The sequence below is a fragment of the Haliaeetus leucocephalus genome, unplaced genomic scaffold (assembly GCF_000737465.1).
Source record: "Haliaeetus leucocephalus isolate CR32 unplaced genomic scaffold, Haliaeetus_leucocephalus-4.0 Scaffold228, whole genome shotgun sequence".
Classification (NCBI taxonomy): domain Eukaryota; kingdom Metazoa; phylum Chordata; class Aves; order Accipitriformes; family Accipitridae; genus Haliaeetus; species Haliaeetus leucocephalus.
This window is the reverse complement of record NW_010972664.1, coordinates 12,314,360-12,341,598: the sequence shown is the minus strand read 5'-3', so window position 1 is coordinate 12,341,598 and position 27,239 is coordinate 12,314,360. Positions and strand designations below refer to the sequence as shown.

The window sequence follows — 27,239 nt, the reverse complement described above, 5'->3', positions numbered from 1 at the left end:
CTGGCGCTGAGGGGAGGCGGCGGCGTTGCGTCCCTCCTCGGCGAGGTGGTGAGCGGGGCTGGGGCTGCGGTGTCCGTGCTCTGGCCGCAGGGTCGGCCGTGGCGGGGGGTTTGCCCGGGAAGCGGGGAGTGGGAGCTCGCCTGAACCGTAGCAAGCGTGTGGGGAGTCTGTCTTCAGGCACCCGAGCCTGGCTGGGAGCCTGGGCGCCTGCTCGGGCATAAGGGCTGACCTGGATCCCGCCCGTCGCAGGAGAGGCTGGAGGGCCTAATCCGCTGTAAAGGCGGCTGCGAATCGCTAACCCGTGGACCTGCTTGGTTTCCTTGGCCTTTAAAAGACGTAGCTGTGACTTCTGGAGGTCCTCTTTAAGGTTTCTCAGTTTGTTTGAGCAAGGCTAACGGCAGGCAGCGAGAGAGGTTTGCTTACGTTGACCCTAACTGGAGGTTCATTAGATGGAAATGGCTTTTCTAGCAGAACCTATACATGGCTTGTCGGAAGAAGAGTGCAGCACGGTTATGAAATATCCCAACGTATGGTGTTACATTGAAGACACTGAAATACTGTAATTACTTATAGAGATTCCCTGTTTCCAGCTAAACTTAAAATAACAAACTCCTAGCTCCTGCACAGAGCTTCTATTTCAAGAAATTGGCAAGGGTAAGCGTCATCACTTCTGATTTACTCGTAGATAAACTGACAAATGAGGAAGACAACAGATGACCCTAAAAGTACTTAGGAATAGGCTGACTTTCCATCTGTAAATGGTAAAAAATATTCTAGTATTGCTTGTAGATGTCAATAGGGAAGATTTTAGGGGCGGCTACTGTAGCAGCTCCTTCTGATACTGAATGTTAGACTCCGGTCACTAGTGGTGCAGGCTTGATTTTCAGGGTAGCGCTATAACTTATCAAAATCCATTGTGTATGTGTTATATAGAGGACATGCAGAGACACTTCCCTAGAAATAGAGTAACTTCCTTTTTTGTGCCAGCAGAGATAACAAAAGGACATTTGAGGCATGTAGAGAAGGGGCTGTGCACCTCCTGTCAAGTACCACAGCACTTACTGCTGGTTTACCTGAAGTAAAACAGTTGAAATGCCAAGTTTTAATCAAAAGTAGCACCCTTTCCTACCCTGCGAGTAGTAGAAGTATTTTATGTAACGCTGTTCATTTGAACGGGGAACGGGGACAGAAAGGAAGTTCAATGTTCATATAAAATTCAAGCAGCTGCAGATTTTGAAACTTATGGCAAAGAAATCCCTCTCTGTTTTAGCAAAGAGTAGTAAATCGACTTTCTATTGCTGTAGCAACTTAGGGGCTGTGAAACTTTGCAGAATGTTATGGTATAGATTGCGTTAAGTGCATTGCCACTGTCCATCACTTACAAACATCATGCAACCAGTATTGTAGCAGAGAAGCCAAGGAAATGATTGTTTCACTAATGCCATGCTGCTTTTAAAATGAGTAGTGGTTTTTTGGAAAATGCTTGCAGCGTATGTTTATTTGCAGTCAAAGTTAATGTATTTTTCCACCCCTTTCCTGCATGTACCTCATGCAACCTGCGAGCAGGGAAAAGGCATTTTGGGTAGACGTTTTGGCAATACTTTTTTTATATTTTAGTCCAATGATTATTTTGCTGAACTGTTGTCCTTGACAAAGAAACCTTTTTGAGAGCCAAGGTGGTGTTACTAGCAGTGTGTAAGGAAAGGATTGTATAAAACAAGTTGCAGTTGCGGCATCTGTTTGCAGATGCTGAATAGCAATGAAGGCCAATGCTATCTTCAAAAGAGATGAAATGTAGGCTTTGGCTCAAATGGGAAGCGTTGTTGTCTGTGCTTAATACCTGTCTGCACATATGACAGGTGTGGCCTGCTTTTGTCTGTCTCCAGATGCATTTTGTTTTCTCTGCTGGAGGAATGGAGTCAACTGGGTTTGTTTTTTGGAATTCCCCCCCTTCCTCCTCCCATTCACTCTTTGTATGTAGGAGCAGAGATGTAACGCTAGGAGTTGAAACCTTAAAACTTGTTTTATTTTTATTTAAAGTCAGCATTCAAAACCATGAAACTGTTGTTTAGTTTTGTGGTTTTGGGTTGTTTGTTGGTTGGGGTTTTTTTAGCTTGTTGCACTTTGGAGAAATGCAGCATTTGAAGAATAAAAGAATCTACTTTTTTTTAAAGGACAAAATTTTGATAGAATGGGGCTATATAAAGTGAAGGAATTGGTAGTATACACAGAAAAGAAACTGCTTGGATTTAATCTATTGTATGACATTGTAAGCGGGAAAGTCTTAATAACTGCTGTATGAAGTAAGGATGGCTGCATAGAGTTCTGCTTCTTTATTTGTTGCAAACAGTTCAGCTTTGGAGCTGCTTGTTTTCACTGGCTTTAAAAAAGGTAGCTATGACCTTTGGGGTTCCTTTTTAACCTCCATTATTCTATGATTCCCTGAGCTATTAAATGTGTATGCGTGAAACGTGCTACCTGAGGGCAGAGGAAGTAATTCTTTGCTCAATCCTTAGAACCAACGGGTAAGAAATGATGTTTAAGGTGGGTATTTAATGAAGTGTACCAGTTTGGTGTTTACATGGTGATTTAACTCTGCTCGAAATGGAGAGAGACTTTGAAAAATTTTGTGTCATCCTCCAAAGCTTGGGTGCAATCAGTTCCAGAGTTTGGGCTTTTCTGTTGTTTCTATTGAAAAAACTAGACAAAATGCTAAAGCAATATAGTCTTGTCCAAGGAAAAGAGATGAGGTTTCCTGTGCGATGTCATGACAGAAGGAATTTTTTGCAATGAGAAATTGCCAAATACGAAATTACTAAAATGTCATCAACTTACATGCATACAATATAGTCAACAAAATTAACCCCCTTCAACAAGTGGTGACCTTGTGTGAAACTCTAGAGGGCTTTCTCTTAATTATACTCTAGACTAATCCTCTTTTAATGTGGGTTTTAAAAGAACTTAAACATTTTGATTGTGAATGTGACCCTTAGCAGGGTATTGTATAGTATTTGTTTAATCTCAAGCTGGTTTACTTTAAACAATTTTATGAAATCATGTATGACTGTAATGCTTACTACTTTCCTTGGTCATCTCTTAATCTGCATCTGTTAGTTTTCTTTCTTCCCCCATGAGAAATGGAACACAAGAAGCTGCAGTACTCTCACTGATCTGCTTTTAAAGTAAATCAGCTATTTAAAGAATTTGCTGGAGAAGCCCAACCTGTTTCTTGCTTGTACTTGCACGCTGATAATTCATAGCACCATGGCATGTCCAATTTGTACTGTTTCATTTCAACTACTTGCCTTTCTAAGTAATTTTTGCAGTATCATAATAAACTAGGTGCTGGAGTCTTGAGAAATCTCTCTGCTTCTGAACATACAGCACTGCTTTCCAGCTTCATCAAGCTTTTACATGAATATTTGTATTAGGACAGGTGAAATACCTTTTCTGCCTGAAGATCTGCTTTCTGAGATCATGATAAGCTTGTGCCTGTTGTTTTGAGACAGCAAAGCAATCTAACGTGTTCACTGCCAACTATCAGTGTTTGCTTATTGAGTGTTTGTTAGTCCATCCTCCGAGGTGCTGAATGAATGTGATGAGCAGAAGAGTGGGCAGTTCTGTTTTCCTTTGGGTCCCAGTAATAATGCATTTACTTAATCCTGTCTGGGTTATTCCACCTTAAAATAATTAAGAGCCATGACATAACAGATAGGTATACTTGCAGGTTTTGATCAAACTGTATCCTTAGATTGGTTCCCTGTTCTGGTCAGGATGGTTAGCTGTGAGTTTTTCCCCAGTGCTGATTTTCTTTCCTTGTCTTCTAGAGGAAATTTATGATAACTTAGGGATCCACTGCTTCTTGCAGGAGCACCCAGAATAGTTATGGGTGCCCTTTCATAAAATAAGTAAGCTAATCAAATGCCTCTTCTGTCCCCTGCCTTCCCTCCTCTACTCCTACAAGTATGAATGAGCATGTTCAGCAAGCTAGGCTGATGGAAAGCTTTTCTGTGTTCATGATGATGATTGTTTAGAGGGATTTTTTTTTTTTTGAGAACTGGTTCCTGCCAGAAAAGCTTCTTGAAACAACTGTTCATCGAATTGGGCAAACCCCAGGGTGGGTGCTGGAGCATCTGGGTGTCACGAGGGAACATGAAAGTTAGCCTGATGTGTCATGGTGCTGCAGATGTAGGCAGGAAAGGACAACAGGTTGAATGGCTGTATTTAGAAAAAAAGGGTGATTATATGTTCATTCATGTAGCTTTGGTGAAACACCTGCTGTTAGTAAAAATTAAGCTTAATTGGGGAACAATTAATTTGAATCTCAACTAAGTTCAGTTTGATTGGAGCCACTGGAGAAGAGAGCTGAAAAATAGAAAATCTGGAAAAAGTAAAATGTTTTACTTCAGCACTTTGATATGTGATATTAAAAATAACCTTACACCAAAGTTTTTGTCCTAGAGTGCAAGATTTCTTTTTTTAATTTTGAAATATAAATGTTTCTGTTGTAGGTCAAATTTTGTACGTCTAAGGCTGATTTGAAATGCTAAAAAAGTCTTTGCCACCAAAAGTCAATTTTTCAGATACCAGTAGGGCTAGGGTTGAATGTCATGCTGGGCAGGGTGTTCTGCTGGTGTGGAGTGTGTGGGCAGCCTCTGGGGAGAGGTAGGGCAGCTCTTCAGTCGTGGCTTCTAATGGTGCACGCAGCCTTTTCTGTCATCTTCTAGTCATCCCAGCTGGTGTGTTAGCTCTTCCTCCAAAAGTATGTGAACAATGGCCAGAATCTCATTTCTAAGTAATGCGCAGCAATTGGAATGTGGAGCCATTCCTGCCTGCATCAGGTTGGACAATTGGTGGAGTGTTGCCAGTGGGATGCTGTGTTACAGGTAGCTAGAGCTGATGGAAAAAATGAGGTTTACAGTTCCAGAAGCATTTGTGTAACAGAGAAAATCATACTGGCTCGAATATGGCTAAAATAAGATCATGTTGGAGAGTTGAAATAGTTGTTAAAATGTCTTTGACTGTCACTGATCTCTGAGGAGAGGTGGGTCCCTGGCCTTCTAAAATAGTAAGTCTGTCTTCTGCTCCAAACTACAGCACTAATCAAGCTGCTCAATTCCCTGCTAGGACACATGCACTCTTTTAACTAACTTTCTAACCAACTTTTAATTGAATAACTTTCCATAGTTTCTTCACAGTAGTGTCAGTATGACTGTGGCTGAAACTTTCAGTACTGTAACATGCCACTGTTTGTGCCCTTCACTGAGAAGATCACCCCAAAACCCTAAGGCAGAAGCCTGATGGTTTTGATCTAAATGATCAAAGTCCTATGAAATAATCAGCCCTGGAAAACAAAGCTTTACAAATACGGCTAGTAGGCGGTCTCAATGAGGAGCAGCCCTACCAGCCAAGCCTGTAGTTAAGCCTGAAGGGGGGGATTCAGAGTGTGGAGGAGTGTGTTTGCTGTGATGACAACCTGCTGTGGGTGACTGCATGGCGCTTGCATGTGGGGAACAGCTAGAGCTGGTGGGGCCCTGGGCATCTCCTGCACATCTCCCCACCCACCAGCTCTGGCCAGCTCTGCTGTCCTGACAGTGCAACTGCTCACCAAAAGCCCTGTGGGTGGCTTGCCTTTTAGTTGGCCAAGCAGAATTGAAATGGTTCTTAAGAAGCAGCAGCCCTGTCTAATTAAGAACTGGCCACTAGCATCTTAGTAGATTTGATTTTTTTTTTTTTTCCTCTTTGCCTGCATGACCCTAAGGTGAGCTGCTGAACTTGCTAGTGCTGTGGTTTTCTTGATTCTTTGTTCATGGACTGGTGTGCGCTATGGACGTGGCTCTTGAGGGGAGAAGTGGTGGTGAGCTTGAGACAGCATCCTCCTTCCAAAGAGTACTCCTTTGGAGTCCTAATTAAAAGGATCACTGAATGAGCTAAACTGGCCATCTGTTGGGTTAAAGCTCAAAGGGAGGAAATACATAAGGTTAATGTTCTCATTCACCAAGCTTTATTTTCCATCACAATTTAATTGGCATCTACCGATCAATGAGGTAATAACCATTAGAAGAAAACATCTGCATAAGTATGATGATGTTGGATGTGATTTGTAAATGCAGATTTTTCAGGATGAACTTTTCCTGAAAGGACAAGTTATTTTATTACCTTGGTTGTCTACTTCATTGTAGTGGTAAATCTCAAGTCTTAGAGAGGGACTATTAAACTATCTGCATTGCTATACTGATGAGAATATCTAATGGAAGTTGTTCCGCTATTCCCAAGTACAAAGTATTCCCTTTAAACCTCCCTATGTGAGGAACTGGTGTGGCAGATAGTGAAGTAACTGTACTGGGTCTATGCAGGAGTTCCACTGAAAAGCCAGCCTCAGATTTTAGGGTTTCTCCTTTTTAAACGACCACTGTTTAGCCAAAACTGACTTGTTCTGGAAATGCCACAAAGTTTTCTTATGACAGCATATGAAGATCTTCATTTTTTCATGAGGAAAAACTTTCTTCCTTTTTTTTTTTAATAAAATCTGTGTGCCCTAGAGAGTGACTTCACTGACTGGTAAATGAGTGCAGAACAGGCTAAAGTTTTACTTCAAACAGAGAAAACCAATCATAATGTTGATATAAATGGTTGTTGCTCTCCGACCATGTTGTGTGGAAGTTCCAGTTTGCCTGCTCTTCCAGAAAAGATGTAAAAAGAGGGAAAAGTAATGAAAACAAGAAGAAATCTCCCTAGAGCCTTCTCAGTAGAGAATGAGCCCTTGGTTCACACACTTTCGAGTGGTTACAAAAGAGGAGTATAGGACTCTAAACTGAAGGTCTTTTCAGAGCAGGTGGATCTATTCAGGCTTTGAAATGGTAGAGAAGTACTGCCACTTTCTGCTTGCCCAGTGCAGACGGCCGAGGTTGCTGGTAAAAATGGGAATTCATCGCTAAATCACAAAAACTTAATGGCAATAACTACAGCCAGTGCCGAACAGATATTTTGCTTGTCTGGAAAGAAAAGCAAACTACCATGTGATATTGTGTCTGAGATGGTTTTAAGCAGTCCCTTTCTCTTTGTACCCCTTTTATTCCCCCCACTCCAACTCCCACCCTGAAAGGGGCAGTGAGGGGAAATCAGGGTAATTCTTTGATAGGGAGAGGAAGTTTTCCTAAGAGGATTTGGTCTGTACTAGGCTTTGTCCTTCCTAATGAGACTGCATTAAGAATAACTAAAGGATTCTTTTAGGATTCTATTAAAATATAAATACTCATCTCAATGGTTTTAGATAATTAATTATCAATAGGATGTTTGTTATTCCTGCTTCTCTTTCTTTTGCTGGGCAAGTTAATATGAACTATTCGATTCACTTTTCATTAGTGAAGAGCTTTTAAGATGTTAATCTTTTGATTAGAAAATCTGGATTGTTAATGACCTGAATCCTGAGGACTTCTGGGCTTTGAGAGGCACTTTTGTTTATCCCATTTTTCCCTCAGTTCTGGCACACGCAGGACATTTGGTTTAGAAGAACATTTGTGGGACAGTCTTAACTTGCTAGCACTTGCATCCTGTGTTTTTGGAAGTTGCTTGCTGTGCTTCTAGATGTCTTGGCTATGTGATGCTTGCTATGCTATGTCATATGTGGTGTTTTGTAATATATGGGGAATGTACTTTGTGTAGTGGGCAAAGCTAGCTCTAAGAAGTGTGGCGTCACTACAGCTAGGGTGATTCTTTGTCCACAAATGACCCTTTAATGCTTTTTAGTGGGTTAGTACGGTATGTTGACCTTACTTCTTACAAATGTTTAACATAACAAAAAAGGTTTTCTTGCATTTTTTTCATCTGGTTAATATTCCATTAATGTGACGATCAAAACAAATTAGTCTTCTGTAGTTAAACTTACTGACAGTGCACTCTCCTGCCTTTCTGCTTTCATTCTTGTTTCTTGGTTAGACTTTAGCAGAAAGTGTCTTTAACTGCTGCTTCTGACTAGTCCACAGCCTTGCAACCTGGGAAACTAGTGATACAACTGTAGACATGCTTGTATCTGAAAAACCAGGAGTTCTTGTCTTGTTTTCAACTAATTGGCAGTACACGAGTATGTTCTCTGTTGGAAGATCTCTGCACTTTGCATGCCATGCAGACATATTTTTAACATCCCTTGAAGGTAAATTTACAAGCTTGTAAAAGGAAACCGGGGTTGGTGAGATAATGCCGATTCCTGTCCCTGCGCTGCAACTGTATATGTGGAAAGTACTGATGTGGAAATGAAAGATAATACAAAGTGATATAGCTAGTAATTGTTGAAATTCAAGGCTTAATAACATTAGTTGATTAGTGTCACTTGTTTGAGCTATAACGTGGGTTAATTTGACTATCTGTGACTAAGTAGCATGACAAATAGGCACACTAGAAAGTTAGACTTTGCTGCAGATGTGATGATAAAAGGCTGCTTTCTAACAATTAGCACAAAGGCTTCAACAAAAAAGTCATCCTGAACAGTGAAATACAATCTATTTAACATACAATTAACTTGAGAAATTAGTGTAAGGAGAATAAAAAGGAGTTTAAACATATTAATAAATTAATCCACAGTTGCACTTGCTGGGATAAAATTAAGAGGACTATTCATCATTGTAACAATCTGGTGTCTGAAAGATACCTCTTTAATACTGTGATAATCATATCATGGCCTTTGATGGTTAAATATCTGGGCATCTGATGGGATGTGACTGCTTTCCTTGAAGCTTCCAATCTTTGTCAGATGAAAGAAAGGAAACCATAATAGAGCAGCCATTGTCTGTTACTCTGTAAGAGCTGCCAGCTGATTAGCAGTCCTCTAATTTTTTTTTCTTTGAATGTGCAGACTCTTTCATGTTTAAATTTAATGCTTGCTGCTTCATGCTGTGCATCTTTGGCCTGTTGGAAGCGACTGGCAAATCATCATCTCCTTGTTTTGTTTCCTGTGCCTAGTTTGGTTTTGGGAAGGGCTTAGCACCAGACTGATGCCATGTCACTCCAGTAGCTCAGTAAGAATTGCAGTCTGAATGCTAATCTGTTCTCATGTACAGTGACTCAAGAAGTGTGTTGCACGTGCGAGAACATGCCCTTAAGGCAGTTCAGACTGGGATTCTGGCCTCTGTTTGCCTGAAGGATAATGAAGACTAAGTTTTCTTGACTTTTCTGTGCATTTTGATTCCTCAGTCTGTAAGATGGAAGTTATAGATACCTGGGTTTATTAGTTGCTTTGTTCACAGTCAACAAGTTTAAGGAATGGATTTATTGAGTCAGTGCAGGGTGTTACTTATTTTTAAGATGTCAAGTATCATGTGAAATGTTTTGCTGACGAGACTTCTTGAGCCTTTTTAACTTTCCTGAGAAAGTGGTCAGTATAATTTGGAGAGACCCACACCATTTGGGCGGGGGTGAACACAGACTGTAAATGATTTCTTATATGCAGAAAAGACCTTTCCGTGTATGTCATGAGAGATATGTGATGCTTGCTCTGTTCAGCAGCTGCCAGCCCCTTTGCCGTTACTGTACAACGTTACAACATCTGAGTATCTCCACACATCCTTGCATTAGACCTTAATTGAGAATGTGGTTAGCAGCTCTAACACCGAGCTGCTAATTAGATGGGGCTGGTCTGCTCCATGCTTCTGGTGTAGGTTCTGGCCTTTACCTTTGAAATTGTACAGGACTGGGTTGGTTTAGTTTATACTTTTTTCAAAAAGAAATCGTGCTGGATCAGCAACCAGTCTGGCTCATGCCATGGCTACACTAGGCGTTTCATGGAGTTTAGGGGTAGAGCGAAGGAGAGCAGGGATTATTTTGACATCATGATGCAATCAGCTTAGCATGTAGCTTAACATCACAGCTAAGCTATATTAAAAGCCAGTGGCTGAGCTGGTAGCATAACATAGTGATCTTAAATTAAAGAAGGGCTGGGTGGATGACATGGATCCTCACCTAGCTCTTACTTCTCAGCCCAACAAGTACCCAGTGCTGTTGCTTCAGGTTTACAGTTTGCTTTTTTTCTCTTACTGGAGTAAAAATGTTCTGGGTCCAGATTTGACCTAGATATTTCTCACTGTTGGTGGCTAGCCTTCTGTAAATGACCACTGAAAATCTAATTGAACTTCTGCTGTGTCTTTCCAGCCTCAATATTGATGATGATTCCTTGTCTTCCTTAGGTGGTCTTCCACCAACTGTGAAAAGGAGAGCTTGTTTTTTAGATGATCCAGCTCATGTTCTACTTGGTTATATCTAGGTACACATGCTGACTTTGTTATAAATGGGAAGTCCAATTTCCTAGGCTTTTAAGCAGAGCTGCGGGGCAGGAGTTTTAAGGATCTTCTCTAACTATAGAAGCATGTCACATATATATTCCATTTCCCAAATAGCTGCCCTGTTAAGGAGCGCAGTTCTGTATGTGTTGAAAAAGTTGCAATGTGCATGTGGCTTGTTTTCTTTCTTCTTGCTTTCTAGAGCTATAAATAGATTTTAGGTTGTGATAGTGCAAGGAGGAATTGGCTTTCCCTATCCTTAAATGTGCCTTGTGTGTAGCAATCTGCAGAGGAAAGGCTTTTGTAGCTGAAGTATGTGATCAGACTTAGGAAAACAAGCTGTTTCTTGGCTTGGATTTGCTTAGGCAACTCTGAGTTGACAACAATATATTTCATGCCAGATAAAGTTGTCATTCCTTCGTAAGGCAGATTATCAGTGACACTGTCTGAGGGAGCATAATGGTGCAAGTGACTTCTGTAGACAGCTCTCTAGAGGCTGCTGCACAGTCTTAGTTAAAATGAAAAGAAAATGCTTCGTATGGCCTTATTGTAGCATGTTAAACAATTTTCTACAGTGACCTAAATAAAGGAAGAAATTAAAAGAGATAGAATTGAGAACTTAAACCCAAACACCCACACAAAGAAAAACAAACCCCCCGTGACTTCTTTGTGTGAAGTGACTCATTCAGAGGCAGAAGACAAGCCCCTTGCAATTGAAGTCTACTTTCCAAATATTGTAGAAGCTTGAGAGGCTCATTCTGCTGAATGGGGAGGTGTATGAAACTCAAATGTCTATGAATTGCAGCTTGTGATATGAGCCAGGCCTTACATGACTTCTGAAATGTCTTCACTAGATGTTTGATTCTGTATTTTGTTAGGGGTTATGCATTTGGAGGTGGGGAAAAAATCTAGGTGTCACTCCAAAACTGTCAGCTACTTCTTGATGTAGTTTACTGTGACAGGTACTAAATAGCTTCTTAAGCTGACATATTTTAAAACCAGCTTTTTTTGTTACTTGTTGCTTGTTTCTAGAAGACCAAATAGAAAGCCACGTAAGAGACACACTTTTACAAAGACTGTGAAGAATTCACAAAGAGTTTCAGTGTTCATTTGTAAAGCCTGAAAACTAACCTTCACGGTTCCTTTTCAGTACTCTTGAACTAGTTGAAATTCATGGAGGAAGAGTGCTTTTAAGGTTGTTGTGAACTGATGTTTGGTTTGTGCACAGTCTGTTCTTTCATCTGGATTAAAAAAGCCTGACAAGATAATCCAATTGAGATCATAATCTTGTTTATAGCTCTGATCTTGTATCACAGGAAATGCGTCAGTCTTCAGGTGAGCACTGGTACGCAAATAAAAGGTCTGGGTAAAGGAGGCTGTGGATGCCTCAAATGTCTTAAAATTGGAAATGACAAATTAGAACTTTCTTTTTTTAATAGAGTTGCAGACTGAGGTAGAAGACAAAATTCTAGAAAAGTATAGTCCCAGAAGCAGGGACAAGAACCCTGGGGCATGCGGGAAGGGAAAATGCAGATGCTGGCAGCATTGTGCGGGGGTCACTGTACTCCCAAGGCAGCTGGAAAAGGAGTTGCTTGTGGTGACTGTGGGTGAAGATGCTTTCCCTGTACTTCAGCAAGTGGGTGTGCAGGAAGCAGGTGGGGTTTGGCTCAATGGGGAACCTCTCATCTGATATCCTGAAGAAAAAAGTGAAGCAGGGCTGTTAGAGCTTCTGTAGTGTTTTTCCTGGCTGGATCTTCACAGGGAAGTCATGCCTGGAACGGTTGCGGCTTCTTGGCCAGAACGCCGGTGCCTGGAGTAAATGGAGAAATCCCTGGTCAACCTCAGTCTGTGGTACATCAGCTTCTGCCCATCTTTGCTTCATGCTGCCCTCATACAGTGCAAACTGAGATGCGCTGCCCTATTACTCTTTGTTCTGTTATTGACTTGGCTTAGCTAGGGATCTCTCATTGACTCTGAAGCTGTTATTTTGAAGATGTTTTGTTATTTCTCAGTTTTGTTTCCAATTACTACTGAGTTTTCAGTTGGAGGTCTTTTTTTCTAGTAAGCACAACTTTTATACTGGAGATGAAATTTCTCTGCCAGGGTACAGGCTGTTACAGCAGCTTTGTTGGACATGCGTAATTTTGGCAGGGACTGGCGATTTTGATTGTTGGTTGTCTGTCTTGGTGAATCTTATTCACCCTATGTGTGGTCACTCAAAGGCACTGCCAGGTAAAAGACAGGTTCATGAACTTGTTGAACTTGGTGTCAAACCACACAGTAACTGGTGGTCGTGTACTCAGTTGTTCCACCTCAAAGTTCAGCCAGTTGTTGCCCACTGTTCAAACTATTAATCATTTGTTTACTGTCTTGGGGCTAAAGTGAGATATGCTGGTAAGGCGTTTGCATGTACCGATCCCTCTGTCTGTCACATGAATAATGATATCTGTTCCAAGAACTTTGGTGCATTAGGGCACAATTGGATTTACCAGGCAGAATGAAAATAAAGCCTCAGCTTCTTTCAATGAAGCTGGAGTCTCATCTCAAATCAGTGATGTACCAGGCTCTGGGAAAGCTTTGGAGGTAGATTGATAGTTTGTAAATGAAGGAAGGTTAGAAGGCAGTTTGCTTTACCACTGATGTTTATCTCATGGTCATGATTTTCAGAGTGCATTGAACTTGGGAGCTCACACAAGAAAACCGAGAACCTTAAGCATAGCTCTTGTTGTGCAGTTAGGGAGAATAAAGGTGTAAAGGATAGTCTGGAAGACCCACACTTAAGCATAACTCTTCTGCAACCCTGCCATGCATGTAGCACTTTTCCAGTTTACAGGGCACATAGGTATATGTGTTTTGGGGGAATCAGTTTTCTAAAATTAAGTATTCCTGGCTTTTTTTCCAGGGTCACATGATTCTTTCAGCTACTGGGTTGATGAGAAATCTCCTGTGGGACCAGACCAAGCCACAGCCATCAAACGTTTGGCCAGAATTTCCTTGGTTAAAAAGATCATGAAGAAATGGTCAGTGACTCAAAATCTGACTTTCAAAGAGCAGTTGGAAGGTGGGATCCGCTACTTTGATCTTCGTGTATCTTCCAAACCTGGGGAAATAGGACAAGAGATTTACTTCATACACGGCTTGTTTGGCATCAAAGTATGGGATGGGCTGAAGGAGATTAACACCTTTCTTGAGCAGCACCCCAAGGAAGTAATCTTCTTGGATTTCAATCACTTCTATGCCATGGATGACAGCCATCACTTCTTCTTGATCAACAGGATCCAGTCAGCCTTTGGATCCAAACTTTGTTCTGTTGAATGTGTAGAATATGTGACGTTAGAGTACATGTGGGAGAAGAAACACCAGGTAGGGAAAGGATGTGTAATGTTTTTCAAACCTGAAAGGTTAAGACTTAGAGAGGCTGGGTGTGGTTCTCACTCAAAGGTATTGGCCCAAGGACACTGCTGACAGCCCATTTAAAGCCCGCTAAGGCCTCCTTTACGTAGCATGCATGTTTCCATTTATTTGCAGCTGTATAGCCCCTCCATCCATGGTGTGGCTAGACTGCATCCTGCTCCCAGGCATGTTCCTTAAACCAATAAATGATAGTATCCTCAGGGCCTTGTGCTCCTTACAAATGGTTTTCTTTTCTGGAAGAGCATGTTGTGCTGACTTGTGGTGGTGAGGATTTGATAAACCGTTGTCTTTTTGGCCAGTGTGAAGCATATAAACTTTAACATGACTAAGGTATCTACAGAATTTCTTGGCTCCTTTGCAGCCATCCATATCTATAGTGGCAGGATTAAATGCCTCTTCTCTGTGGTAACCACTCACATGTGTACACACAAATGGAGAACAGGGTTTCAGTGACTGCGTGTAATTTTTAAACTGTAAAAAAAGGTGAGGCTTTGAGGAATTCCTCTGAACTGATGCTGTCAGTGCTAGGGTCCGAAGTGAATCATTTGTAAGTTTGGGTGTTAATAACAAGTGTTGCATCTTTGCATGCTGCCCTCTGATAGTGAACCACCTTACAAGATGTAACATACAGACCTCTGATTTAGAGAAGATTTTGCTGACAACAAGACTGGCTTTGGCATCTCATGCAGTAAGTGTGAGTGGAATGCTGTTACGCCAGTCAGCCTGGTACGCTTTAGCCACTTAATAGGAGTTATGCAGAAGATGGCAAGACAGCTAAAATCCCTAACTTCAAGTACAGATGGTAATGTTCTCTGACAGTGCTTTGGAATACTCTTAAACTGAATTCTCTGAATGACATTTCAGTATATTCCTGGCAACTTTTTCATTTTAAACTGACCCTTAAAGCCTGAAGCAATTCTGTCCTCATAGCTAACCAAAATGATCTCGGTCGTCTTTGTTGGCAATTGTGCAACAAATTTACTGACACTCATGACTTGGGAGCAGCTTCTTTTTGCTTGGTCCTCTTTTAACTGCTGTGCTAGCTGCAGCAGTACTGCATAGGCATAAACAAATGCAACACCCTGTTTAAAGGTAAGGAACGTAGTTGTGAATTTTTGTTTATTTTTTCTTCTTCTTTCTTTGTTCTATTAGGTTCTCATATTCTACCACTCCCCTTTGTATCAGGAATACCCCTTCCTGTGGCCAGGGAATAAAATGCCAGCACCATGGGCCAATACAACCAACGTGCACAAACTGTTACAGTTCCTGGAGACCACTCTTGAGGAACGAAGTCGTTATGGGACTTTTCATGTTTCTCAAGCAATTCTCACACCTCGAGTGAAAACTATTGCACGGCATCTAATTCGTGGTCTGAAGAACACGCTTGTTCATAGGTAAGGACTTGTCTTGATTTCTCAGTTCTGTACTTACCACGTTTCATGTTGAAAGAGGCACTGAGCCAGCAAGAAACAGTTTTGCTTCATTACTATTGCTCGTGAGAGATATTTGCAGTCATTAAAAATAATTATTGAAAATACTAAAGTAACAGGGTATATATGTAAATGTAACTGTGCTTCCTAGTAATTGGAGCTCTTTCTGAATGCGATGTGATTTCATAAATCTTGGGCTGGACCTGTTGTTTCAAACCAGTAATTCATTCCAAATTGGCTGAACTTGAATTTAGGGGCAAAAAAGCTTGTGCTGCAGAGGAAAATAGCATATTCATGGTCTCAGTTTTGCATTTGTCTGTACAAATCTGTCTCAGTCATTTCAGTAATGGCCAAAGATATATGACACAGGGTAGTATTTTATCTTGTTTTTTTTACCAAAAATTAGATTACCAATTACACTTCTTTTTATACCACTGGCTGTTGTACAATTAATTTGCCTGTAAGATCATTAGAAGAGGGATTTGCTTTGAGTAGCACAGAGTGCCAGTGATTTTTTTTTTATAGTGTTAACAGCGTGACCACGATAAGATCCATGTGGCTTTGTTTTATGGCATTATCACTTTAGCCTGTTTGCTAAAAATTGCTAGAACTGTAACAGTCTTGGTGGGATCTGGTCTCCTGGCTTGCTTTTAATATTGCCTGTTTTGATGTCACTAACAGTTTATCTTGCCATAATGATATTAAGTTCTAAATTACACTTGTATAGGTGGTCACAACTGGTCTAATTTGATCAGCAACTGAGCTTAACATTAAGCAGTGAGATAAACACACATCTTCAGCAGCCAGTTCATGTTCCCTTTGGGAGAGTCACTGGTCACTTTAGAAGTAATTACAGTATTGTTATTTTGAAGCCAAAGTCAATATAACTTAAAAAAAAATTTCCTCTAAAAAGAGCAAGCGTTGTGCTTTTTCAGTCACAAAAGTTTTTGTTAGAAGTAAGGAAATTCCAGGTAAAGTATAGGTCATGGAATTTTCAGTCTCCTTCCTGTTCAGACATTAATCTAGCAAAAAATAATGAAATCCAAATGATGTTTGCCACAACACATTCAGATCTCCACTCTGGCTTGCTCTTTGCCCATGTCTGTGTGGTCAGCATTAGGCACTAGATGGTGCTCAGGTCCTTTAAGACTGGCGTTTGCTGTCGCAAGTTGTACAAATGTAAATATGTATGGTTGGTGGGGATACCTAAGAGAAAGCATGGATGTAACTTATGTACTGTATATTAAATGTGCTGTTGTCTCATGATTAAAGGAAAGGTTGTACTGAATTTCTATTTTTAAACTAGTAAAGAATCATGTAATTTCATGGAATGGGCAAGCAGTTTTGTTTCAAGTGACTCCTGGTACAGGTCTGGGCTGTAAGCTGCTGGGAGGCTGGAAGCCTGCCTTTGCTCCATCCCTTTCCCTTGGCCCCATCATTGCCACTTATTTGTTTGAAAGTAAACTGTGAAAATTTAAAATAGATGCCACTGTTTGCTAAAGCATGATTGCTTGTATACATTTACACATGCTAGCGGATTTGTACGTGTAAATCTCTTTGCAGTTCTGTGTAGACGTTTGCCTTCTCATATGGAAATTTTTGCCTGAATGTGAATATTTAAGTGATCTTGAGCTCTTCCTAAAGGAGAAATGTGCATCTTTCACACTTAGCTGGCTGAAGTCTGGTTTGTCCCTTTATAGGGATAGTAATTATGTCTTTACTCAAGTTCTCTCTTCTCTTGGTTCCTGATAAGAATTTTTTTTTTCTGGCATAAGAGCTGTGGGGTGCCTTTAGGTTTTCTGGTGGTTTTTTTTTTCTTCCCCATCCTGTTAGCTAATTTGCTTGCCTGTAATCTTATGTAATTTTGTATGCATATTATGGCACTAGTTTAAATAATTCTAGTATATTTAGTCATTTGTCTCTATTGGTGCTGAAAACCCTGGGGTTTGCATGTTAGAGTGAAAAAAAAGCTTGTGCGGACTCCTGATTTGCACTCTGTCCGAGAAATGACTGAAACTTCTCCCCGCTGTAGAATTTCTAACTCCATTTAACTCAATTCCTAACACACGCCTCACCTTTCTCTGGTTACAGTGATGTATGGTGGGATGCTCAGCCCTTATGAGGCAGAGGGCTTGACTCTGGGTTTGGTTTCTCTGATCCCTTTGCTCTAGGTGGGTCTGGAGGCTGAAAGGAGTTTGGTAGAAATGCAGTGTGCTGCCCCTGATGACTTTTCCTGCCCACTCTAAGGCAGAGGTGGGCAGGGGAATGTCTTAGGCCAGGTATAGCCTTGCCTTGTGCTACACTGAAGTCTGCTGTGAAATTAAGCTTTCAGTTCAGTGTGTTCTTGGGCAAAACCAAACCAGGATGGAAGAAATTGTAGTGCAGCATTAAATGCTGAAGCACAGTCTACTCAGTGAATCTAGAGTTCACAAATGTTATTTTTTATGCATGGTAGTTTGTATTGATGATTGGCTGATATTGCCATCTGATAGCTAATAACTGCATGCTATGCTAAGCACTTTTCTCATCAGGCTAGTTGCACTTGGGGAATCAGCCAGCACCCGATCACAAATGTGAGATAATAACATAATTTGCAAACAGTGTGTTGTATTTAAAGTAGAGCAGAGCATGTATAGGGAAGGCTTTCTTTTACAATGTTAATTTTCTTTATTTCACTTTCTTTAGGAATCTGCCCATGATTTTAAATTGGGTGAAAGCACAGAAACCAGGTGTTATGGGTGTTAACATAATTACGTCAGACTTTGTGGAGCTGGTTGACTTTGCTGCTACAGTTATTGCATTAAACGACCTTCTTTTAGAAGATGATGAATCTGCAAGTACATCATGATTGCTGTGTGCCACTTGTGCTCCTCAGTGGACATCTTCGAACTATGCTAAATGTTTTATTTATTAAGTGAAACCTATTGTAATCTGTTTACTTAAAAAAAGTTTTCTAGAGGAAACGTGGTTAAACATCACATACAGGCAGGTCCCTTCTCCCAGGGATGTGTGGATCCGAGTGGAACAGAAAGTGCTTTCTGAGTGCTGCTGCGTGTTTGTCTGTGGCTGCGTGTTTGACTAAGTTATGCACACATCTGCTGCAGTCCGGCGCATTGTCTGCCTGCCAACAAGAGGCTGGCCTCCGAAGCAGATGTACCCGATTATGGTGCGCGTCTCCCTGGTGACTGGACTCACCGTGCCCTTGTGTGCACATCCTGCTGATTTCTCAACACCAGGGCTCAAACCGAGGATCGCTGCTGATCCCTTAGCAGCAGTGTGACCAGGCTAGCCGGGATGGTATTGTTCTTGGGCCACCTCAGGCGTAGCTGGGCTCAGCTGGAGGCTGCTGCTGTATTCATTACACTGTTTTAGACACTACCTCTGACTTACTTGAAGAAACAATATTGCCGTTGTTCGGGGGGAAGCTGTTACGCTGTGTTGAATATCTGAACCGTCCTTTGGGCCTGAGAGGCGAAGGCTTGGCATGCCTTGCCTCTTTGGACTCCAGACTCTTCTTCTGGACCTTTTTATTTTATGTTAATACTTTAATACACATATTGTAACCATGTTTAAGTGTGTTTCTTTTGGAGAATATTTCAGTCTTCGAGTCATGAGAATCGTAACTCACAAGCCTGAATTCCTGTTGTGAGACATATGAGAAACCACAGCACAACGTTTTTCTTGCTCGGCACTTGTTTTTTTTCCATCTATCAAGTTTTCTTTGGGGAAAGTCTCTCACCCAGATGGCCTTTCTCTGGAAGGAGGTGGGCTAAGTGGGAGTTTGCTTGGTATTCAAAGAACTGGAGCTGACAGGGACTGCTCAAAACACAAATACTGCATCTCCGATTTGCGATGTGACAATGAATTTTGAAATTAGACCCAAAAGTTGTGGTGGTTGTCGGAGAGCCACAGCTATGGGGGAGAAAATTCCCCAGCCTGCACCTGCTTGTGACAAAGTAAGCAATAGTCACGCAAGCATGGGGAGGCGTCAGTGCTGCTTCTTTCTGTAGTCATACTCATTTTTGTGTTGATTCACAACAAAATGTGACCACTTGTGCTTCAGTCAGTGCAGTCACTTGTTGGTGCTTATCAGCACTTAACTGGCTAGCTGATAGCAGTCCTACACTCTGATTTATCTTTGGTTAAAAAAAAACAACAAACAAACACAGAAGTGACTGGTTAGCAGATACTTCTCTGTTCAATCATCTTCCTAAAGCAACTGTTGGTGCACTAATTATTCAGTGGCTATGAATTTGTATCAATCTCTAGACTATTTATAATGGAAAGGATCATCTTTACAGATATTTTATTCAAAAGAAAAGTGAATCTCCAGATTTATTATTTATTTTGTTATTGTACCCTGTGTCTGCCATCATGGTCTGACAGCCCAGAAAAACCCAAAACCTCTTTGCTTGCTTGTCACAAACTCTGAACTCAGGACAAGTTTATCTAAAGGTTTGCAAACCTTCCATGTGAACCTTGGTTGAGTTCTGAGCAGACTGTAATCTGATTTATCTGTTTGTTGCATGGTTTTCATTAGAGTTCCTTGAATTTTTTTTAACTGAATCTTCCTTCTAAGGGAGTTGGGGCAGAGGTGTGTCTGTCTCTCAAACTGTCTTTCTCCTTTCCTCTTGTGTTTCAGTGACAGGGTGTAAGTCATGAAAATTAGTTTTTGGGAACTAAAGCTCAAGTTTCTAGTTTAAAACTTCCTTTGAAAACACTAGCAGAAGGTTTTTATTATTTTTGGTATTTTTTTCTTGGCGATTAAACTGTTGGAACCTGTTCTGAACAGTGCTATTTTGTTTGCAAAGTTATTTAAAATACCTGGATTTCCCTTAGCTGAATTTTGTGTTAACCTACTTTTCTCATGGCCCCAGCTGAAACTCCGTGATAGTGTTAAATGTATATGTTTGGTTTCAGTGTTCTTTTAGCTGCAAATTGTCTTAGAGCTCAGAACGCAGAAAAACTTGGTTTGAATGCTGATGAGGCAGAAATAATGTTTGCAAGGTTTCCTGCAGAACTGGAGGACAAAGTGAGAAGGTGAAGTGAGTATGGTGTTTGCACTCAACCTTTAATATATTTTGTACTGTATATATCTACCTCAAGAGTTTTATCGGGCTTAACCAATATTTATATTGTACATGCAGAGTAATGACTGTTGTTAGTCCTGTTGTATTTATTTGGATAGAGATGTGATGGTGTTGTAACTCAGGGCTTTGTTTAGATATATTTTTAAGTACAAACTCAGAAGTTTCTCTTAACATATTAGCTGTCAGCTCTTGCCTCTTGAAATAGGACAAAGGCGTGCTAGGTGTTAAGAGTGTTAGTAGAGGGAGAAGAAATGGAAAATAGCTTTAGGATTAATGATGAAGTGTGTGTAGGGAGGAAACCGTTTCTGTAAGTTTGGCCTGTCTGAAGAGACTCGTGTGTCATTTTGGAGCAGTCCATGGTGTTATGCCTCTCTGAGGATCCTGACAGTCTCAATAGTGAGTTGGGCAATTGGCAGGTACAATTGCCTGCGAGAGGATATCTCCAGTGGATACTCTGGGAAATGTTAATGCTGATGTTTAGAATTGGTTTTAGGGTAGACCTAAGTAACATGAGTTACCTTTCTTCTGTTACGCATTATAGCCCATAACAAAGCTATCTGTATAATAGGCTTATCTCTCTGGCACAGCACCACAACATATCCAGATTCCCTCACACTTTGCAAAACAGAGCTCATCTAGACTTGGACTTTGGGCTGCAGACTCTATTTTCCAGCATTATAAAAATAAGAAGGTGAGCTGGGCAGGAAGGGAGAATCAAGGAAGTAGGGCAATAGTTTGCATCCAGTGCCCACGTTGAAGGTGTGGTAGCGTTTAGCCAGGTTTCAAGGCAGCAGTGGAGCGGAGCAGGTCTGGCAGGTGAGTGACAGTGGCCACAGCTCATACTGAGAAACTCAGCCAAGAGTCTGGCCTGTGAGTGGGCTGCAGCTGGGTGGAGTATGGAGCAACTAGCAGCCTGCAAGGTCATGTATGTATGAGCTCGAGGAAAATAAAGACTGGCATGAATGCAGGAGAAGGCTGGTGGTTCCTTGCTGTCGATACAGACCTGCACCTGTTGAATGCAGTGATTGTCTTGCTTCTATCTTTCCTAAGCAGTAGGATTCACTTTTAAACAGTTCAGGTGGAAAACTCCCCCAGAAGAATTGTTCTGAGGAGCATTCTGTAGGTGCTGGGAGAAGAAAAGCCAGGAAACCAGTAGCTGCTTGAGGCAAAGTACTTGAATTGCATATTCTTGAGTAATTACTTGTATGGTTCGTTATTACAGATTCAGGTTCCTTACACATTGTTTTATGACTGTTGTATCTCTTCGTAATGTACAGTCGCTGAATGCCAAGCACACTGGTGGTATGCTTGTTCTCCTGGCACTGATTGCTGCCATGTGCAATTCAAGGGCATACCTGAGGCACAGGAGACCTCTGTTATGTATCTGTGATGGGAAGCAGCAGGGAGAAAGCTGTTAGGAACCATATATGAGTTTTTGGTATCTTACAGTTTGTAGTGAAAACAAAGAGAAGTTACTAGATTTTTACAGACTATTATTCACTGGGCTCCTTATTTGGGAACTACTGTCCTAATAAATTTAACTGTGGAGCTGGGAGTCGTAATGTTGATTTTTTTTTTTTTTTAACAATAAAAGACAGATTCTTTCTGTCCCAATTTTATCTCAAGATCTGAAGGGGTACCAACTTGCATGTGCTTTGTTGTCTGTGATGGAGAGGATCGCACTGAAGACAGTGCTGGCAAGGCAAGTTTCATGGGTGCTGTGGTCAGTAAGAGATGTCAGACTGGGAGTCTTCAAACCAGAAATGCTGACTGCAAAAAGGCCCCTGTTCTGCTAAACAGACTCTTTGGAGAAGAAAGGAATAACAGGAAAATGGTATCTTTGCTCCTGACACATGCAGTTTTCTGCTGTGTTGGTACTGAGTTAATATTTGGAGTTTAGAAAGCACCTGTGCTGTAAAGCTGAAGAAGCATTTTTGAGCAGGGATTTTGGCTCAAACAGAAGTAGGGCATCTGCCAAGATGCTTATCTATTGTTCTCATCTGGTTAAGCCTTTGGAAATATTTTCTTTGTGTACCTGTCTCAGGTGTCAGTTCATTGTATCACGTAGCAGACCAGGGTTTAGGACTTCTATAAATAGAAGACATGGCTGTTTTGATTTAAAATTGGGTTACCCATGGAAGTCTGTGTGACTTGAGGTTTACTTGAATATACAGTGTTTTAACACAGAGTCCATATACGGTTTTAGCAAGACTTTCATCTAAATTTGAGCATATTGTTAGCAACCTCTAATATGCAAATTCTTTGGTCATAGGACCACTGTGACAAAATTTCAGGCAAACTTTCAGTGGTTGTTTAAACGCAGAGAAACTGTCTCATGCGAAGAACAGAACTTACCCAAAACTTCATTCAAAATTCAAATCAGGTCAAGATGTAGTCCTTTCAGCAGTGGAGAAGGTGGTTTTATTTTTTTTTCTGTGTCTGACAAATTCTTATTCCAGCTTTGGTTTTTGACTCAACAGACTGGTAGAAGAGCCAGAGCATATGCTGAAGAGCAAATAAATTTTATGCTAAGGACATGTATGTTGGGCTAACTGTGGTAAGTGATTTACTTAGTCACACCTTCCAGTGATAATCCTATTAGTTGTTTGATTTAGGTTGTTAAATCAGTCTCTAATTTGTATTTTAAAAAATCAGTCCCACTTGTTGAAGAAATGTGTGTACTTCTGTAAGCGTATTTATTTCTCTACAAGTCTTACCAAGTAAACAAGCTTTAACTTTTAATTGTAGGGACTGGCATAGGAATGTCAGCTTTAGACCTGTTTGCTGAATCTAATTGTGTTTTCCCGAATATTTATGTATTGTGTGTTGTTCATTGAAATGGTACTTCTCTTACCCTTTGTTACAACTGTGGTAACTTCTTCTGTATCTCACTTAAATTGAACTGCAATGTATTTTTAGTTCTCAAAAAAGTCTTGATCAGCACATCCTATATAAAAATAATTTTGATGGTTCTTTGATTTTGCTCAATGTCAAATGTATTTTGCAGTTGGATTTTTTTAGTTGTGCTATTTATACTGTGGAAGGGGGCAGAGGGAGCCAGGTGAAGAGGAGTTACCTATTCTCAGTTTATATTTTGTGTGGTTTCTCTTCTCTCTCTTGGCAGTTTGTGCTTTACCCATCTGTCTAGCTCAGTTTTGTGAAACCAGGATGCCTCATTTGAACTGCAGATAAACTTGGGCTGACATCTTGTTTCTTTCAGCTTTACTCTGCACCTGTACCATTGGGGTTTTTAATCCTGAAAATAAAAGTACAACTTGGCGTTCATATTTACTGTGTGTTCTATACAGCTGATCGTTCTGACACATGACCATTACGTTGTGAGTCATTAACATCAATTGAGCTCAGTTACTTTTCTGATGCAGAATGGTGTCATTGAAGGTTGGTTTCTGAGGTGCCACATCTTGCTGCACTTGTGTCCCCCAGGTGGTCAGACTGGGACAACATGCTTATTTCTAGGATGCGCTGAAAGCTTCTCTGTGGAAGCAGTAGTGCAAAGTGATTAGAAAACTGTGTATGCTTGCACTTGCACACATGCACAGTTGCATCTCTGCCTGAACACACTGGGATAAAAGCATGCTAATGCATGGATCCAGTTGTATCTTGAAACGCAAGTGCAATTTCTATGCAGCCTCTACTGCTGTAACACAAGTGATGAAGCTCCATGGTAACACTTGATCAGGAAACGAAATACTGATAATAATTTTCGGAGCATGTGCTAATGTCAGATGCTTGTAACCCAGTGAGATCAGTGAGACCCTTCTTTTGGGTTACTTTCAGCTTGCCTGTCTTGAGAATGTGGGAGTACTGGGGGTGGGGAGAAGGGGAGAATGGATGACCCTGATTTCCTTATGTTTTCAGACACTCGTAACTACTGGGTGCTGTGTTTGTAGAAATTTTTTTTTTTTAAATCCTGAAGGTAGAGCTGGGAGTTCAGAGCCTCATCACTGCTGTCCCTACCTGTAGTCTTAGACCTTGAGGTAAGTGTTTACAAGCCAGACTAGATTAACAGTTGACTCACATACATAGCTAGCCACTGATTTCAGTAGTCTGTCTGAAATGTTCTGTAGGCAGGGAGTGTGCCTTTGGTTTTTACAGAATATCTACCTGTGCAGCCTAAGTCTGATGTGAATAGTATAAGCCGCCAGTGTGTAAAAATGTTGATGGTTAAATAGCTTGCAGTAGCAGTGTTACTTTTTGGGGTTTTTCCCTCCAGATGCTGTTTCCCTAGGCCAGGAATCATATACCTTAGAGGGGACTTTGGGCACAAGAGCATGATTTCATCATATTGCTTCCCTAGGGCATTTAAAAGATATATCTTTTTTTCAGTTTGCGTGCCTTTCAGCAATGCTGCACAAGGGCACGCATGCATATACGTGCGCATATATGCACAAATTTAGATACCTTTTATGAAGCATATAATGAGACTGCAAAAACTAGACGTGTTCTGCGACAAATTTGTGCATGCCCTTTATACCTAGTTTCTTTGTTGCCAGAAACCTGTGATTAGCTGTTCAAACAGAATCACTCCTGAATTGCACATGGCTTAGTATTTGCCTCTTAAGAGGTAACTGCTGAACCTGCATGCTGATTTTTAGCAGTGCAGGATAAACTCTTACATGCTCTCTGAAGGAAAGCCATCTTGAAACCCTGTGTATGTTGCTAACTGCTCTCATTGCACATGTAGCTGGAAGGTGAGCAAAATGCTGGCAGGCTCTGGAGGTGAGTAATGGTAGTGTCACCAATTCTTCTGATCAGTTAGGTGACACACCAGTCATTTGCATAGACTAGAAAAGTATTTGACCGAAAAACTTCTATCCAATTTAAACGTAGTAAGTGGGCTCAGTTTGTCAAGTTCTCAGGTGAGCAAATGCTGGAAAAAGAGACCAGGTGATTTTTAAACTACTGCTGGTTAGCAAGTCCAGCTGCTCTTCTCAGGGATCCAGACTTTGATGCTTGTTTCTGCTCCGAACAGCTGATAGCAGTGCTTACTACCTGAGTCCAGACAAAGTGGAATCATCTGGAGAAGACAGCGAGAGTGACCAGGATCATTAACAGGTAACTTGCTGTATGGATAAACTGTTAAGATAAGCATGCTTAAAGTCAGCCTTCCCTCATTTAGAGATTTGCTTTAAATGAAAAGCAAAGGGTGCTTAGAGTAAAAAATGGCTGGTTGTTTTTAAGTCCTTTCTCATATCTCTTATCTGCAGTAGAAATAAATATACCTTAGGGGAAGAACTGCAGGATGATGCAGGGTCTGTCTGAGGTTGAAGCTACCATCAGACACATAGCTGTGTAGACCTATATCTGCAGGTTCAACAAGAGTTTGGCCTCAGTGAGTAGGTACTGTTCTTCTCAGCGACCAGTGAGAACCTGTGCCTGTGGCAGAACTGTTTACATGGCCAAATTTGTGAACTGAAAAGGTTTCAGCATAACCACCTGTGGGCTGAAATTGTGTACAGTTGTGAATTAGGTAGTACTTCAGAGAGGTGAATGCTTCTCTTGTCTACTCTAACTTTTTTGTTGTTGTTTTCGGTAGTTTAAAAGTAAGCCAAACTTGTTTTTTGCAAGATACCATTGCTTAGCCTGGCATCTAATTTAGAAGCAGAATTGGTACAGGGGTGATTTTGTGCTGCCGTATCTGTAGTGAGTAGTTTTTTGGTGGAAGAAAGGAAGTGACCAGCAGTACCTTAGGCACTGGTGCTTCAAGGTAGCTAGCTGGTAGTTGCTTAGATTGGAAACTGTATGACACAGTGTTGGCACAGAGTGTCCCTTTATAATTGAGGAACACACCTGCTGGATGGACCTTTGAAATAGTTCTGGTGACTCAGGAGATGGTGAGCAATGAATGAGTAGGTCTTCATACAAAGAAGAAATGGCTTAAAAGCTTGACTGGTGTGTGCAAAGCCCAGATAGTATCTCATGCTTGGGTTTGAAAGGGTAATTTCTGTGTTTGATCAGAGTTGTAGATGGCTTTGGTGTTTCATCTCTGTTATAATCACAAGGAAGTTTTGATGCTGTTAGTGGCAGATACTGTTGGGGTTGCTCAGCAGAGAGGCAGACAAACATCCCTCCCAGCCCTTCACTTCATACTGCAAACAGCACCTTGGCACTTCAGATGTTTTTGTAACTCTAAGACCAATTTCTCTTAGGTTGAAAATTTGAGAATGCAAAGTGCAGAAGAAATTGAGAGCTGAGTTGTTTTCTATCATGTTGCTTCTTGCAAATACACTTGAAGAAAAGGGAAATAAAAGACTGCCTGAGGGGATGTTCTCCCTGCATCAAAGTCATCATCTGGCAGACTGGGTGGAGAAAAACGTACATTGTTTGGTGAGCTCTGTGTAAATGAGAATTAAAGATGGTAAAAATATTTTTCTTGAACTTTCTGCCACTGAGCATTTGCTTTTCTTTTTGCTTGTAGCAACTGAGCAAAGGGTTGCCTTTTGGTATTCCTGTTTTTTTTTCTAGCTTGAAATTGCAAAACCTAAAATCATGAGTACGAGAAAGAAACAAAAAGCATCCTCAGAAGAGAGAGGCTGGAGCAGTGGAAAGGGAGGAAGAAAGATATGCAGTAGAGATGGTGCTGCAACTTGCCCTTTGGAATGGAAAATAAAGCTCTTCTGGTTTGGGGCTTTTTTTTTTTTGAGACAGAACAAATTATTACATGGAGTTCACTCTTTGAATCACATCCAGTACAAAGTTCAGCTGATATGCTAAATGCAGTTCCACGTTTACAAAAGTGCTGAATTTGACTTGATTGCATCCTTTGAAAGACTACACTGGCAGCAAGTAAAATACAATGTGCCAGGCATTTCTCTTGAGAAAAATAACAATCGCTAGTATTTCAGCCTAAATATCTCAAATGCCAACAGTTTTATTTCTCTAATTTTGCATTTCTTAGAGGAATCATTATTTGAACTCTGTATAGCATTAGAAGCGGCCAACTCATCCTGTGTGATAGTGGTTATTGCTGGAAAATGTGCTTTGGTCATTGCCAAAACAAAAAGTGTGTATCA

The 27,239-nt window shown here is 40.9% G+C and overlaps 2 protein-coding genes across 2 annotated transcripts in view; both read left to right on the top strand.

The window, feature by feature from the left end:
• The window catches only part of PLCXD2 (phosphatidylinositol-specific phospholipase C, X domain containing 2), a 23,532-nt gene extending 1,883 nt beyond the window's left edge, over nucleotides 1-21,649 (top strand). The window contains exons 2-5 of the mRNA XM_010567658.1: nucleotides 11,996-12,122; nucleotides 13,174-13,634; nucleotides 14,838-15,079; nucleotides 17,801-21,649. Coding sequence (XP_010565960.1) covers nucleotides 11,996-12,122; nucleotides 13,174-13,634; nucleotides 14,838-15,079; nucleotides 17,801-17,963 — 993 coding nt within the window. The 3' untranslated portion in view covers nucleotides 17,964-21,649. The remainder of the gene's footprint in view (nucleotides 1-11,995; nucleotides 12,123-13,173; nucleotides 13,635-14,837; nucleotides 15,080-17,800) is intronic.
• The window catches only part of PHLDB2 (pleckstrin homology-like domain, family B, member 2), a 134,673-nt gene continuing 122,476 nt past the window's right edge, over nucleotides 15,043-27,239 (top strand). Inside the window, exon 1 of the mRNA XM_010567301.1 lies at nucleotides 15,043-15,079. The gene's annotated coding sequence lies outside the window, so the exon portion shown is untranslated. The remainder of the gene's footprint in view (nucleotides 15,080-27,239) is intronic.